Genomic DNA, 16,467 nt, shown 5'->3' with positions numbered 1-16,467 from the left:
TTTTGAATCTATCTGCCAGTAGTTGGTGGGAGATAAGGCTTAGAATGGAGTATGGAATTTTTGAGCCATTCAGACCTGGATTCAAATTCAGACTCTGCCATTTAGTTGCTATGCAAATTTGAGCTAGTCATTTGACCTGTCTGTTAAATGCCTCAGTTTCCTCATCTGTGAAATGTTCATAATACTAACATCACACAGAAGTTAATGAGAAAGGCTGGCGCATAGGAGATAGATGTTCAACCAATTTTCCTTTCCTTCCTGATCCCCTCCTTTAATTAGCTGTGTGGCCCTTTGTGTCTCTTTCTCTGGCGGAGATGCCTCATGTAAAATGAAAGAGCTGTCCCTTCCTGCTTTACTATGCTGGAAGAAAAGTCCTTGCCTATCCACTAACCCATCTCACCAGTCCTCCTTTCTCCTCCTCTTACTCTACCAGGGGAGGAATTCAACCATTCCATCAACAAATATTTATTGAGAGTCTGTTGTGTGCCAGGTACTGCTCTTCCTCTGGTAGATAAAACAGTGAACAAAAACAGACAAAAATATCTGCCCTCCTGGAACTGATATTCTAATTGTGGTTGCAGGGGAGACACACAATAAACAAACACATATGATAAGTGCTAAGAAGAAAAACACAACCAAGGGAGGGGATAGAGAGTGATGGGAAATTGGCCAGGGAAAGGTTCTCTGATAAGGTGACATCTAAGAAGAGACCCGGAAGAAGCGAGGGAGAAGCCATGCAGTTAGCTGGGAGAATAGCATTCCAGGCAAAAGGAAGTGTAGGTTAAAAGACTCTTAAGTGGGGGCATGCTTTTCAAGTTCAAGGAACAGCAAAGGGGTCAACGTGTCTGGAGTAGAGGGCAAAGAGAATAGTAGTAGGAGAGGAGCCCAGGAGGTGGCCAACAATCAGATCATGTAGGGCCTTGTAGGCCAAGGTAAAGACTCTGAAAGAAAAAGGGAGCCATTGGAGGATTTGGGGCAGAGTGATAGGATCTGACTTGACATTTTAACAGAAAGCCTCTGACTAGGGTAGGGTAGGGAATAGACTGCAGAGTGGCAAGGACAAAAGTAAAAAGCATGGAGGAGGCTAAAGTAGTAATCCAGTGAGAGAGCATGGGTGCTTGGACTAGGCTGGTCACTAGGTGGTGGTAAGAAGTGGTCAGGTTCTGGGTATATTTTAAAGGCAGAACTGACAGGATTCACTGACAGATTGGATGTGGGGTATTCGAAAAAGAGAGGATTCAAGGATGACTTCAAAGATTTTGTCTTGAGCAATGAGAAGATGAAGTTGCCATTTGCTGAGACACAGAAGACCAAGGGATAAACACGTTTGGAGAAGAACTTTGGTTTTGGTCATATTGAGTTTAAGATGTCTACTAGACACCAAGTGGAAACGGAGAGGAGGAAGTTGGATACAAGTTGGAGTCAAGAGTTGGTAAGAGGGTGGTGGGAACTTCCATAGGGGTCTATGTCAAACTTTAAGAATACAAAATGGGGGCAGGCATTTGGCAAGGGCAAAGTATGTAGATGCTCTTCTGCATTTCTGCCGTATTCTTGAGAACTGTTACATGTTTTTCCTCTCATCTCTTTTTGATGGAAGTCTCTTAGCAGAGACTAACGTTTACTGTGCATTTATTATGTGCCAGACATTTTGACATCTAGCATCCCATTTCAGCACAGTTATCTCACAAAACATATGTTGTCATCTCCATTTTACAGATGAGAAAACTGAGGCTCTTTAAGACGGGCAAAAATCACTTGTCCTAAGTCACACAGCTGGTAAGTGAGGATCTTAAGTCCTAAGCCCATGTTCCTCCCAACTATCTGCTTGTCACTAAGTGGGTCAGAGAGTCAACTCTGTGATCTCTATGTCAGTGATTTGTTCTGTGGATTAAACAGAGCTAAGAGGTATTTAAAAACCAGTCCCTGCCCAACTCCTTAGCATCTTCTGCCCAGTTGGTGGGTGTTCAGAGGCTGTCAACTTATTTTGAACATTTATTCTTCATATATTGTCAACTAATACTTTTTTTAATATTAGGACCAGGCAAATAAAATTAGGAGGGGAAATTTGATGGGACAGAAAGCCAGTGAGGTATTACAAACCAATTATATTTGAATTTCTGGATTATCCACAACTCCAACATTGGCACAAATAAGGGGATAATTGCACAACTGGTTCTATTTCCTTTATTTCTTTCGATAGTGTGTTATACAGCTCTGCACACAGTACATGCTTCATAAGTGGTACTGACAGGCATCCTTTTGCTCAGTACCATTTTTGGAATTCTAGGCAGTCCAGGTTACCATAGCAGATGTCATGCCCCATTCATTTGACAAACAATACTGTTATCTACTATGTGGTAGATGCTATGCTTTGTACTGGGACTACCAAAATGGAAAGGACATGATTTTTACTATCACGTTGTTCACAGGTTAATGGTAAGAAAGCCTGCAAATAAATACAAATACGATGTGGTCAGAGATATCATTGAGATATGTTCAGGGTGCAGTGAAAGCAAAAAGGGAAATCTGTTTGGAAGGAGTTGCGGGAACACATGATTTGATTCTTGAAGAATTTATCAGTTTTCCAAGGTCGGGGCATTCCTGGCAAAGAAACCAGCTTGTGCAAAGACACATAAGTGTGAGAAGTGTCAGTGACTTTAGGATTGTGGGAGTATGGGTTCCTTGTAGGGTGGCAGAAGGTGAGGTTGGAAGGGCAGTTTATAGGTCATGCTAAGGAGCTGATATCTTGTCTCCTAGAGTACATGGGGCCAGACAGATAAGGGAAATGGGTAACAAGGACAGTAATGGAGACTAAAGGAAGAAGGTGGGGATGACTGTGGAACTTGATTGCTCATGCTTGTCTCAAGGGGGCAATTCTAGCTGACTGTAGCCATATGGGAATGTGGATCCAGTGTTAGCATGCTTTAAAGAAATAGGGATTTTTTTGGTGAAATCTCCTGATTTCTGGATCCTGGCAATTATTATTTTTATCCAAAATTTTAGCCAACACTGCACCAAACACAACACATCTGTTGGCTGGATGTAACCTGCAGGCTGTCATTTTGAGACCTGTGTTGTAGAGGATGGGATACTTATGGAAGCATAGAAGCGAACTGAATTAACACTTCAAAATACTTTTTAAAGCTAACCATGTATGGCTTCCCCGGTGGTGCAGTGGTTGGGAATCCGCCTGCCAATGCAGGGGTCACGGGTTCAAGCCCTGGTCCGGGAAGATCCCACATGCTGCAGAACAGCTAAGCCTGAGTGCCACAACTGCTGAAACCTGTGCTCTAGAGCCCGCGCCACAACTACTGAGCCCGCGTGCCTAGAAGCCACCACGATAGGACTGCGCGCCGCAACGAAGAGTAGCCCCCTGCTCACTGCAACTGGAGGAAAGCCCGTGCACAGCAACGAAGACCCAAACGCAGCCAAAAATAAATAAATAAATTTATAAAAAACAACAACAACAACAAAAAACATCTAACCATGTACATTCCTCACTGGATTACCCCATTCCAATGTTTCTACTTCATATTAAGCCATATGTTCTTCCTCTTGGGAACCAAAGTGAGGTCCCAGATCAAATGCAATTTGCAGGACTTCTGAAGGCAATGGTGCAACCCAGGGTCTTCAGTCAAGCTGTGAAAAGCCTGGTAGAACATGGTAAGCTGAGACTAGTAAGTCCCCTGAGCACCACCACCACTCCCAGGAGTGGCTGTTATTTATTCCCTTTTCACTTTAGGGGAAGAAGAGGCAGCCTCTTTGAACCCTTTATGCAACCAAGTCAAAATAGTCAGTGATAACACAGATAAAACACAATATTATAGCTGTTTAAGTTCAAACTCCTCATTTTACAGTTGGAGAAACTAAGGTCCTCAAAAGCAGTGACTTTCTCAGAATGACCCAGCAAACCAGTGGCAGGGTCAGGTCTACTGACTCCTAGTCTAGCATTCTTTCTAATAATCCTGGGCTGTGATAATTAAGTTAAATCAGCCTGGCAGTTCCTCCAGCCAGCATCTAGAATTCCTTGACTGAATAAGCAGAATTTGAGATTAGCTAAGTGCCCCTTTTTATTTTCTTATTTGCATGATGATGATATTCTTTGCAAACTTTATAGTTCATACGTAAGGGCTAATGAGGAGACACAAAGATGTTTCTGAAGCACTGAGGCCATTCCCAAAGTGTCTGAAAGAAAAATTGCCTGTGGCTAATATATTTAAGGTTTATGACCTCTGTAATCTTTGGACTGACCTCCCCACCATATGCTTTTTGTTTTGTTGTTTCTCTTCTTTTCTATTTCCCCCTATTTTTCTCCTTTTTCACCAGCCTAGGTCTTAGGCCTACCCTTTTCAAGTCAATAAAACTGCTAATTATTCATAACATGGGAATGGGAGTGCATAGTGACCAAGAAGCATACATATTTCCCCTGCTATGGTCATTTAGCTCTCTATAATCTCGGACTAGTAACTCTTGTTAATTTCGACTCAACTAATCCTTTCCATCGTTCATTTCAGGGTCTATTGTTCTGACATTTGCCACATTTTTTGTTTGTTGTTTTGCTCTGAACCCTTTTCAGAGGGTTGAAGATGCTGCAGTTGCAGCAGTGTCCATCTGGAACATTTGGCTGAGTTGTTGGACTTCCCCCAGGGACTACTCCAGAGAGAGGAGGAGAGGGGTGGAGAGACTAGAACAGTTGCCTGCAAATAGAGATGCCAATACTGTCTGGCCATTCTGTGGACCACCCATGTAAAAATCCACCTTATTCTGGCCCTCAGTTTCCCCATTTGCTCATTGAAGGCACTTGTTCTCCACTCAAAACTCCTGCTGCGGTGGAAGAAGAAAACTACACTGGCTGTAGATTCTCTCGTACAGCAATTTCTACATGTAAAGGGATCAATACTTTGAATTAATTAATATACCAAGAAATCCTAGGGGACTGTTTTATCCTGCGTGAGGCAGCATCACTTCAGTTCCACCTGGCACAGATGTCACTTAGATTGAGGCCCCAGACTCACTCCAGGAGTGGGACTGTCTCAGTCCCACCTCATTCTCACTCCCTTTGGCTCTCAGGCTACTGGGTCTCCTTTTCTTTTGGCGCGCCATTGGATTGCAAACCCAGCAGGCATGGTTTCATTTCAAACCCAAAACTGTTTTAATTAGTTTAACGTCTGTTAAACGCTTTGAAGATTGAAAGCAACAGATAAGTACTGGATGATGTTATTAACAACTGCAGTTAATTGCAAACATTTCTATTAATACTAGTTTCCGCCTCCTTTTCTTTGCTCTACTTTCCTTCCCAGGTTCCCCAATTCTTCTCAGCCTCCCCCTCCTTCCCTCCTCTTCCCCCCTTCCCCGCCCCCGACCCCATACTGGCGCTCAAGGGTTAAATTGGGGCGGAGTCCAGGGATGAACGACAGCCACAGTCACCAACTGGAACGGGGTGAGAGAGAAGAGCTGGGTGGGGCCACGGGGCAGAGGCGAACCCACACGCCCCCAGACCCCGCCCCGCAGCTGGAGGCCCCGGGTGGAACGGCATGGGGCGGGGCGCCAAGGCTTGGCGGGCTCGGTGGTTGGGCGTCCCGGCAGCCGCTTGAGGCACGGGGCGGGGTCGGCCGGGGCCTCCTCCCTCATTCCCTCCGCGGGGCCGAGCCGCCCGTCTCTCCCGCCCCTCCTCCTCCCTTTTCCACCCCTCGGAGTGGAGCTGCACTTGCGGCTGCTCCCTGCTCGGTCCCGCCCAGCCTCCGTCGCGCAGGAACGGGTCCCTGCAGTCCCCAGCCGATGGCAGGACAGTAGCCGCCTGTCAGGGGTCGCGAAGGGCTGAGGCAGACGCGGCGGCTCCCGGGCCTCAGAGAGTGGGTGTCTCCGGAGGCCATGGGCTACCCCGAGGTGGAGCGCAGGGAACTCCAGCCCGCGGCAGCGCCGAGGGAGCGCGGGAGCCAGGGCTGCGGTTGTCGCGGGGCCCCTGCCCGGGCTGGCGAAGGGAACAGCTGCCGGCTCTTCCTGGGTTTTTTTGGCCTCTCGCTGGCCCTCCACCTGCTGACGTTGTGCTGCTACCTAGAGTTGCGCTCCGAGTTGCGGCGGGAGCGGGGAGCCGAGTCCAGCCTTGGCGGTCCCGGTAACCTCGGCACCTCGGGCACCCTGAGCAGCCCCGGTGGACTCGACCCCGACGGTTCCATCACCCGCCACTTCGGGCAGCCATCCCCGCAGCAGCAGCTGCTGGAACGGGGAGAAGCTACGCTCCCCCCCAACGCCCAGGACGGGCACCAGGTGAGTCACTCTGGAGGGGCAGGGCCCCCTCCCCATGTGCGCAGGGCGGGGGCCTGGGGAGGACTTTGCCACCTCGAGCCGAGTTCGACGGCGGGATCGGGGAGGGGGCGGACAAGCTGGGGAGAGGTCGCCCCGGGGCAGGTTGTCCTCGGTCCCTGGCCCAGCTCACCCTGACTCTCTCAGGACCTCCGGACTTGGGAACTCTGGCCGGCGCCCGCCGCCCCCAGCTCCGGCTGCCTCGGGAAAAGTTGGCGGCGCTCCCGGCCGGGCCGCGGCGCGAAGGTGCGGGCGCTGCCCCCCAGGCTGACTAACGGCAGCAGCCTGGTCCTTTTGCTCCCGGTGAGATTCTGCGCCCGCGGTGCTTGTTTTTCCGTGTCCAGAGCTCATGCCAGCACTAGCAGGCTCTCTTTTGGAGTTGGAGCTGTAAACAGCTGTAATAACTGCTCCACGCCCGTTGAAACAACTTTGAACCGTGTTTTCTGCGCCGGGGTGCTGGTGCACTGACCAGATCGTGGGCTTGTTCACACTTACCTGCAATTTGAGACGGATTGTCCTCGGTGTTCTAGTGAGGATCAGCGCCCCTGAGGAATTCTGGTAGAAATATGCCGTCTTGCTAGACAACTTTTGAAACAGTAATTTAAAAAATCTTTGGAATAAAACTCACCCTTTGCATGCCGGTTCTGACTCTTTTTTGGGGAGTTGGGTGGGGAGGGTTGGTGTGAAGTGTCTTCACTCCTGCTTGCTTGTGAGCAGGAATCTACTGATGGAATAATGACTCAAGAATAGTCTCCCAGTTTTTTTGTTTGTTAGTTTTGGTTTGTTTGTTTCTTTTGTTTTTTAATACAATCTTTATGGTGTTTGTGCCCTGGTTAGCAAACTGTTAGCTTTGGTGTTTGTTTTCTACTTTTTCTAGTTCTTTATTTAAGGAAATTTAGTGCCCTAAAACTAAGTATTCTCTTGTTTGCCATTATTTTGTCTCACGTAAAACTTAAGAGAAGCAGCCAAGGATCCTTTTGAGGTGGTTAAAGAATAACAGTCAATTTGTTCCTCTTGGGGAAGAGGGCAAGTTATACAAATAAGTTCCTTGAGGTGAGTGACCCAGGCCTTCTATATTTATTACCACATCCAGAGTCATTGTCATACTCTGTAAACATTATTCGTGCTACTTTGACCACCCATCCAAAGTTGGTGTCATGATAATGCTTTAATATTAGGGCGGACACAGTTTCTACATTTTGCGTTGAAAGGTTGTCCTGAGCCTTAAAATGTTTTGCTAGCACACTTCAACTTATATAACAGCTTATCAAAGAAGAGAATCAGTAGACATGCTTCTCATACTTGAAACTTTAAACACAGTAGCTAAATGATAATTAACTAGGATTCTGGTTCCCTTTATCTATCCACCTCCCAACAACAAACCCTCGCCCCTGCCCCGCGACTATGCCCAGTAGAAATACTTAGCAGCTGAACATTGGTTTTCTGTGAAAAGATGAAGGAATTGAACTTCCTTAGTCAAATGGTGGCAAGGCCTTTTGGCATTCAGAATGGACAGACCCCTGTTTGTAGGCTGAGGATTAGTAGAACAGCTGTATTCTGGGGCTCCTGTGATGGTGTGGGATTCTCATAGGGTCTGTAATGGCATTTAGTTGCCTTTGCGTGGTGCTTCAAATAGTTCTGTCTAGGTTTAAATACAGCGCCTTATCTTCTGTCCTTTATTTTTTCCGTTTTAATCTTTTGGAGAAGTAATAACAAGCACACTGGCTTTTTGCATTTGCTGACATCAATTGGAGTCAGAGTTTTTTAGAGTTATGAGGGGCCATGAATCCATTTGATCATTCCCCTTGGAGAACACATAGTTCCTATGGGGGAAATGACTTGTCCAAGGTCATACAACTCTGATCAAAATTAGAATGGAAGTTGGTCTCTTTACTCTGAGTTCAGTGCCCATTCCCCTATAATATACTACTTCCTGGAACCTTTTGTCTGGTAGCTGGGTAGAGCTATGGAATTTTTGCAAAGGAGAGGGCTCCGATCTGCATCATTTTCTTCTTCTCTACCTACATTTTGGCCAGACTATATTTAACCATGTATTCCTTATTCTTCCTGAACTTCACTTTCAGGAGAATTAGAGTATGCTTTGAAGGAATTTTAGCCCAGATTCAACATAAGTTTTCTTGAGGGTGTTAGTTTTAGTATACCAAGAAAAGAAAAAAAAAAAGGAAACATTGATTGGCTATTAAATTAGTATGGCTACATCTTGGGTAAAATTTACAGTGCCCTGGTGCACCCTCTGCTGGCTTTGCAAGGACATTTAATTGCAGTATTGCTGACAGTCAGGATTCTAAGTTGTGCTGACAGAATCTGATTCATAAATAAGGAAGTAAACAGCCTGTGGGATTTGGCCACGTAGGTCATATTTTTATATTTTAGTTTTCAACACAAACAGCTGCTGTTACAGCAGCTCTTAGACGGAGAGGAAAAAAGATAAAAATATACACCCTTCAATGAGCAGAACATTCAGGTTTCTCACCAGTTTATCTGCAAGGAGTGAAGGCAAACTGATGAGAATAAATTGCTGGAAGATCTCATGAGACCAAGTGGGCAGAATAGTCAGAGGCACTTCATTGTATAAGGTCATGCAAACCTATTCATGCTTATGAGATGATGGGCTCAGTTATGATTCAAGAAAGGGATCTAGAAGTCACTGAAGATGTATGTATGTCATCCCTCAATTTAAAAACTTTAAAAACAGAATACAGAAGGAAATTAGGGCAGTCAGGATGCATAGCAGAGAGATCAGCAAAGTTCTCCTAGGGACTTATTAGAAAAGCCTTCCCAGTGGGGGCACAGTTGCTCATGATAAAAAATGAAAGGGTCACTTTGGACCTTCTGGAATCATACCTGTCTCCTTCAGCTGGAGTAGCTGAGTATCTGTAGGTTTATCTGGATACTCATTGGAGATGATCTCAGGAGCTAAATACATCTCATCAGTCTCTGAGTTAGACAATACACAATATTATTGTTAGAGTAAAAAAGATTAAAATAAAAATCACTGTTTATCTGTCTATGAAGAAGTTGGCCCAGTTGTGATTTTGGTCCTCAAAGCCGAGAATATGGTGGGCATTATCAGGAAGGGTGTTGAAAACAATGATGAAACAAAACTCTTATCTTTTCCATATAAAAGACCAAAAGTGGATTTGCATTCACAATCATATAGGTAATTCTGGTGGCTGCTCATCAAGAAAAACTTAACAGCTGATACAAATCCCCAGAAAACAAATTAAATTGATCAAAAGGTTGGAGGGACTTTCTAGTTGTTTTTTCACTCTGGAGAGATAGGTTGAGAGAGGGTGATGATCAAAGTCTACTAAACCATGAGAGAGATGAGTAAGATTAATAGACTGGTGTAATTTAACAATCTAGTTCAATAAATAGAAAGCCTGCTATGAGTCAGCCACTATATTAAGTATTAGATATCTTTTAATGCTTGAAAGATTATTTTGTGGGGGAGGCAAATAAAGGTAGTGTCTCATTCAGATGATTTCCCCAAGAGATACTGTAACTGAAACTCTAAGGTTTAAGTGTTTAGAAAAATATGTTTGTGTAGACTTATAAGGGTTTATTGGGGACTGTTAGCAATATTTGGAATATGTCTCTAATTATTTGAGGTGATGTCATAGAAGTCAACGTTAACTTTGCACAAAACATCTCTGGTTTAACTAGATAGGACATTAGTATATCTAGATTTGATGTTAATTATTAAGGCCTGTTGATCAAGAAAATGACTGGGAATCGCTAAATCCAAGAATTTTTTAGGGGAGTGGGATCCAGATAAGATCATTTTCTATAGGTTTAAATCTAGATTTTTTCAGTGTGACATTCAAGGCTTTTGATCAACTGGCTGCATTATACCTATCCCATTTTCTCTCTTACCGATTCTACTCCTGCAACCCACCCACCATATCCTGTCTTGGAATCATTCTCCAGTTATTGCTGTTATTGTGTTTAATAAAACTTGTGTCTTTATATTAGAGCTCCTTGGAAATCTGCCTTCCTTTTTGTCTTTTTCCACAATACGTGGTACACAGTGCTGATTATAGTTAGGGTACTTAAACACTTGTTGGCTTGAATTATTATTTGGGGCCTTTAGAGATGTTCATGTAAAACAAAGACATTTGTAACAGGCCTGTTTTCCTCAGGCCTTGCTAAGCCTGTGAATTGTTAACTGTGCTTAGGTGAGTAGATAGTTCCACTGGCAATGTCTCACTGGTTTCTAGAATCATTAGATAGTAAAATGGAGAAGAGCCCTAACCACATTACCTCTATGATGGTGCAAAGAGTTTTTTGTAATGTATTATTTGATGTTTTGTTTTATTTGCATGTAGGTCTCATCTTTCTTTCTCTCTTAGATCTTGTGAAAAATAACTTGTAGTTTATCTGTGATTACGTTATAGAGAAGATCTCTTTATACTAGAGAACTTCTGAAGCCCTTTAATCCCCAAGAACATGACCAAGAGAAACCACTTGCGTTGCCTGCAGGGTGACCCTCATAGAGGACCAGTTTTATCTGACTAGTCTATAAATACCCATCACTTAGCTCTTCATTTCTTTTCCCCCCACTTTTCTATTGAAGTGTAACATACATACAGAAGAGGTCACAAATCATAATTGTACAACTGGATGAATTACTGTAAAATGAATACAGTAATGTTACCAGAACTCAGGTCAAGAAATAGAAATAGCATCTCAAAACCCCCACCATATCACTATACCATCCTCCTCCAAAGTGAATGACTGTCCTGATGTCTAACATGATAGTTTTGCCCATTTTGAACTTGATATAAATGAAATCACATAGTATGTATTTTGGGGGGGAGCTTTCTTTTTTTGCTCGATGTTAGGTTTTTTGATATCCATGATGTTACATGCAGCTGTAGTTTTATTATTTGTGTTTTTGTATATTATTCCCTTGTTTGAATATACCACAGTTTATTCATTCTACTGATAATGAATATTTGGATTGTTTGGGGTTATTATAAATAACAGTACTATGAATATTATTATACATGTGTTTTGGTTATGTGTACTTGAATTTCTGTTGGGTATATACCTAGGATTGGAATTTCTGGGTCGTAGGGAATGCATATTTTCAAATTTATGGATAATGACAACTTTTCTCAGTGATTGAACCAATTTATATTCCCACTGGCAATGTATGAGAATTCTAGCTGTTCTACATCCTTGATAATACTTGTTATTATCACTCGTTAAATTATAGCCATTCTGGTGGGTGGGTTTGTAGTAATATCACATTGTGATTTTAACTGGCATTTCTCAGAAGACTAATGCAGTTGTACTTCTTTTCATATGTTTATTATCTATTTGGTTATCTTTTGTGAAGTGCCTATACAAGTCTTTTGCACATTTTTATTGGGTTGTTTATTCTTTTCTTATAGATTTGTAGGAATTTTTTATGTACTCTGGCTATGAACCACTTTTGAATTTTTTGGTTGCAAACCCTTCCCAAATCTCTTTATAGTATCCATTGATGAACAGAAGTTTTAAATTTTAATGTGTCTAGTTTTTCAGTATGTTCCTTTATGGCTAGGGTTTTTTGTGTTCCATTTAAGAAGTATTTTCCTACCTTGAGCGCATTTAGATATTCTCCCATATTATCATCTAGAAGCTTTATGCTTTTGCCATTCACATTTAGATCTGCAGTCCACCTGAAATTGATTTTTGTGTATGATGAGATACAGGGACCAAGTTTTGTCTTTTCCATATAGATATTCAACCCAGTGCCATTTATTATAGGGAATGTCTTTTCCTCCCCATTTCTCTATTGTGTCACCTTTGTCATAAACCAAGTGTCTACATATGTGTCAGATTGTTTCTGAATTGTTTGTTCTGTTCTATTAGTCTATTTTAAAAATAAATTTATTTATTTATTTTTGGCTGCGTTTGGGGCTTTGTTGCTGCACGTGGGCTTTCTGTAGTTGCGGCGAGTGTGCTTCTCATTGTGGTGGCTTCTCTTGTTGCGGAGCACAGGCTCTAGGCACACAGGCTTTAGTAGTTGTGGAATGCGGGCTCAGTAGTTGTGGCTCGCGAGCTCTAGAGTGAAGGCTTAGTAGTTGTGGCACATGGGCTTAGTTGCTCTGCAGTATGTGGGATCTTCTCAGACCAGGGATCAAACCCATGTCCCCTGCATTGGCAGGTGGATTCTTAACCACTGTGCCACCAGGGAAGACCCCTATGAGTTTATTTGTCATTGCACAAATACCATAGTCTTAATTATTGCACTTTATAATAAGCTCTTGATATCCTTCTACCTTGTTCCTCTTCTTTAAAAGTATCTTGGATGTTCTTGGCCCTTTGCCTTTCTGTATCTGTTTCAGAATCAGCTAGTCACATCTGACCAAAAAAAAAAAAATGTAATTCTTAAGAGAATATCATCAGCAAGATGGTGGATTAAGAAGTCCTGGACCATCCTTTCCCCCATAAACACACCAATTCAGCAACAATTCATGGACAAATTCCCTTTGTGAGAAATCCAGGAACTAACTGAAAGGCTCCTGTACCCAGGGAAAACATGAAACCAGACACACTGAAGCCAGTAGGGAGATTTGAGACAGCCTCTCACCAGAGTCCCTGCCACCACCACAGCACCATATGATAAGGAAGAGAGCCCCTAGCTTCCAGCTTCTCCTAGGGAGGGAAGCGATTGATTCACACATCTAGCACCCCAAGTTTTCTGAGGAATGGTTTCTGTCCTGCCAGTCTTAGAAATCTGATGGATCTCCCTAGGGGAGAACAGAGATGGTGGCTTGGGCTTGTAGACACCATAGATCTTTCCTCCTGCTGAGCACAGAGCAAGAAGACAAAAAATCCTAGCTCTCAACATTCCACTGGGGAAGGAAAGAGTTTATCTGTGCATCTAGTGCTCCAACTTCTCCAGGGCTGCCCAGAGAACTGGCATCTGACTTGCCAGTCTAGGAGCATTAAGTGATCCAGCACATTCTAGCCTCCTGGGGGAGAACAAGACAATCGTTGGGGCTGGTAGATACCATATATCCTCCCCCCTGCTCAGTATAGAGTGAGTGGATGAAACATTCCAGCTTTCAACTTATTCCTGGAGATGGAAGAGTAGATCTGTGCATTCAGTGCCAAAATTTCTCTGGGACTGCCCAAAGAACTGGCGTCTGTCTTGCCAGGCTTGGAGCTCTGATGCATCCAGCACAGTCCAGCCATGTGGAAGAGAATGGAAATGGCATTTTGGACTGGTAAATGCCATAGCTCCCCCACTTCAGCACAGATTGAGTAGAAAGAAACCAAAGCTTCTTGCTTCTCCCTGGGGAGGGAAAGAGTTGTTAGAGGCCCTCAGAATCTCTGACTAGGCTAACTGGTGGAGATCTTCTCCAGTGCAAGGCTAGTCAGTCCATGAAGACTGGGAGAGGTACTTGCTTTGTGTAATATGCAGACACCAACATAGAGAGTAAAGGAAGATGAAAAATCAGCAAAGAAGTTCCAAATAAAGGAACACATTAAGTCTCCAGAAACTGACCCTAATGAAACAGTTATGAGATTTATCTGACAGAGAATTCAAAGTAAGTGTTATAAAGATGCTCACCAAGATCAATAGAACAATGCATGAACAAAGTGAGAATTTCAACAAAGGTATAGAAAATATTTGAAAACTGCCAAACAGAAATCATGGAGCTAAAGAGCACTAATCGAACTGAAAAACTCATGAGAGGGATACAACAGCAGACTAGATAAAGCAAGACAAAGTATCAGTGAACTAATGTCACTGGAAATAATTCAGTCAGAGGAACAAAAAGAAAAAAGAATGAAAAAGAGTGAAAAAGCTTAAGGGACACCATCAAGTGGACCAATAGGGGCAGTAGGGGAATCTCAAAAGGAGAAGAGAGGGAAAACTAGAAAGCTTATTCAAAAAAATTAATGGCTGGAAACAATCCAAATCTTGAGAGGGAAATTGACAACCAGATTCAAGAAGCCTAAAGGACACTGCTAAATAAATAAACCCAGACAAGTCCACACTAAGACATATTATAATTAAATTGTCAAAAGTTAAAGACAAAGAGAAAATCTGAAACTAGCCAGAGAAAAGGAACTTTTCATATACAAGGGAACCCCCAAAAGACTATCAGCAAATTTTTCAGTAGAAACCTTGCAGGCCAGAAGGGAGTGGGGTGATATATCAAAGTGCTGATGGGAAAAAAAAAAAAACCCTGCCAACCAAGAATACTATACCTGTCAAAAGTAAGGACAGATAAAGATATTCCCAGACAAATAAAAGTTGAGGAAGTTCATCACCACTAGACCTGCCTTACATGAAATGCTAAAGGGAGTATATCAACTTGAGATGAAAGGATATTAAACAGCTACATGATAGTATAAGAAAGTATGAAACTTGTTGGTAAAGATAAATATATAGACACATACAGAATACTATATTACTGTAATGGTAGTGGATAAGTCACTTTTATTTCTAGCATAAAAGTTAAATGACAGAAGTATTAAAAGTAACTATAAAAATATGTTAAAAGACACAATATAAATAGATGTAAAATGTGGGAAAAATAACAGTGTGTATGGGGAAGAAGCTAGAATGTAGAGTTTTTGTATACAGTTTAACTTGAGTTCTTATCAGATTAAAATAGACTGTTACAAGATATTTTAAATCCCAAGGTAACCACAAAAAATACCTATAGAAGTTACAAAAAAGAAAAAGAAAAGAATCAAAGCTTATCAATACAAAAAAAATCAACAAAACACAAAGAAAGACAGCAAGAGAGGAAATACAATCAAAAGACTCTCAAGACTAACAGGAAACAACAAAATGGCAATAGTAAATCCTTCCCTATCAATAATTACTTTAAATGTAAATAGATAAATCTCCCTCAGTCAAAGACATAGAGTGGCTAAAAAGATAAAAGCAAGACCCAACTATATACTTTCTACAAGAAATTCACTTTAGATTTAAGGACACAGATAGGCTGAAAGTGAAAGAATGGAAAAAGATAGTCTATGCAAATGGTAACCAAAAGAGAGCAGGGGTGGCTATACTTATATCAGACAAAATAGACTTTAAGTCAAAAACTCAGATGAGACAAAGGACATTATATAATCATAAAAGGGTCAATCCAACAGGAAGATATAACAATTATAAATATATATGCACCAATATCAAAGAACCTAAATATATAAAACAAACGTTGACAGAATCAAAGGGAGAAATAGACAGTAATACAATTATATGGGAGACTTCAATACCCCACTTTCAGTAATGGATAGACCATCTACACAGAGGAACAATAAGGAAACAGAGTACTTCAACAACAGTATAGAGTGAATGGACCTAACAAAAATATACAGAACATTCCATCCAACAGCAGCACAATGCACATCCTTTGCAAGCATACATATCTTTCTCCAGGAAAGATAACATGTTAGATCACAAAACAGCTCTTCACAAATTTAGAAAGATTAAAATCACACCAGGTATCTTTTCTGAACACAGTGGAATGAAACTAGAAATCAACAGCCAAAGGAAACCTGGAAAATTCACAAATATGTGGAAATTAAACACTACACTCTTTAACAACCATTGGGTCAAAGAAGAAATCAAAAAGGAAATTAGAAAATACCTTGAGACAAACAAAAACAAAAATACAATATACCAAAACTTATGGGATGTAGCAAAAGCAGTACCAAGAGGGAAGTTAATAGCAATAAATGTCTACGTTTAAAAAGAAGAACAATCTCATATAAACAACCTAGCTTTATACTTCAAGGAGCTAGGAAAAGAAGAACAATGTCCAAAGTTAGAAGAAGGAAGGAAATGACAAAGATTAGAGCAGAAATAAACAAAATAGAAGATAGAAAAATCAACAAAACTAAGAATTGGATTTTTGAGAAGATAAACAAAACTGATAAACCCTTAGCTAGATTAAATACAAAAAAGAGGACTCAAAATCAGTAATGAAAGAAAAGACATTAAGACTGATGGCAAAGATATAAGGATCATAAGAGACTACTGTGAACAATTAATTGTATGTCAACAAATTTCTAGAAACATACAACATACCAAGACTAAATCAGGAAGAATTAGAAAGTCTGAACACACCTATAACTAGTATGGAGATTGAATTAGTAATCAAAAACCTCCCAACAAAGAAA

The 16,467-nt window shown here is 41.8% G+C and overlaps 1 protein-coding gene across 8 annotated transcripts in view; it reads left to right on the top strand.

Moving 5' to 3' along the window:
- The first annotated feature begins 5,871 nt into the window (after window positions 1-5,871).
- The window catches only part of EDA (ectodysplasin A), a 371,435-nt gene continuing 360,839 nt past the window's right edge, over window positions 5,872-16,467 (top strand). For 7 of the 8 annotated variants that reach the window (XM_060292322.1, XM_060292318.1, XM_060292321.1 and 4 more), the window contains exon 1: window positions 5,872-6,267. In XM_060292322.1, coding sequence (XP_060148305.1) covers window positions 5,872-6,267 — 396 coding nt within the window. Of the gene's footprint in view, window positions 6,268-10,451; window positions 10,485-16,467 lie in introns of those variants that run through there. The other variant, XM_060292324.1, reaches the window with a different exon arrangement.

The sequence above is a fragment of the Globicephala melas genome, chromosome X (genome assembly GCF_963455315.2).
Source record: "Globicephala melas chromosome X, mGloMel1.2, whole genome shotgun sequence".
Classification (NCBI taxonomy): Eukaryota; Metazoa; Chordata; class Mammalia; order Artiodactyla; family Delphinidae; genus Globicephala; species Globicephala melas.
The sequence above is the reverse complement of the archived record's forward strand: the minus strand, read 5'-3'. Positions and strand labels throughout refer to the sequence as shown.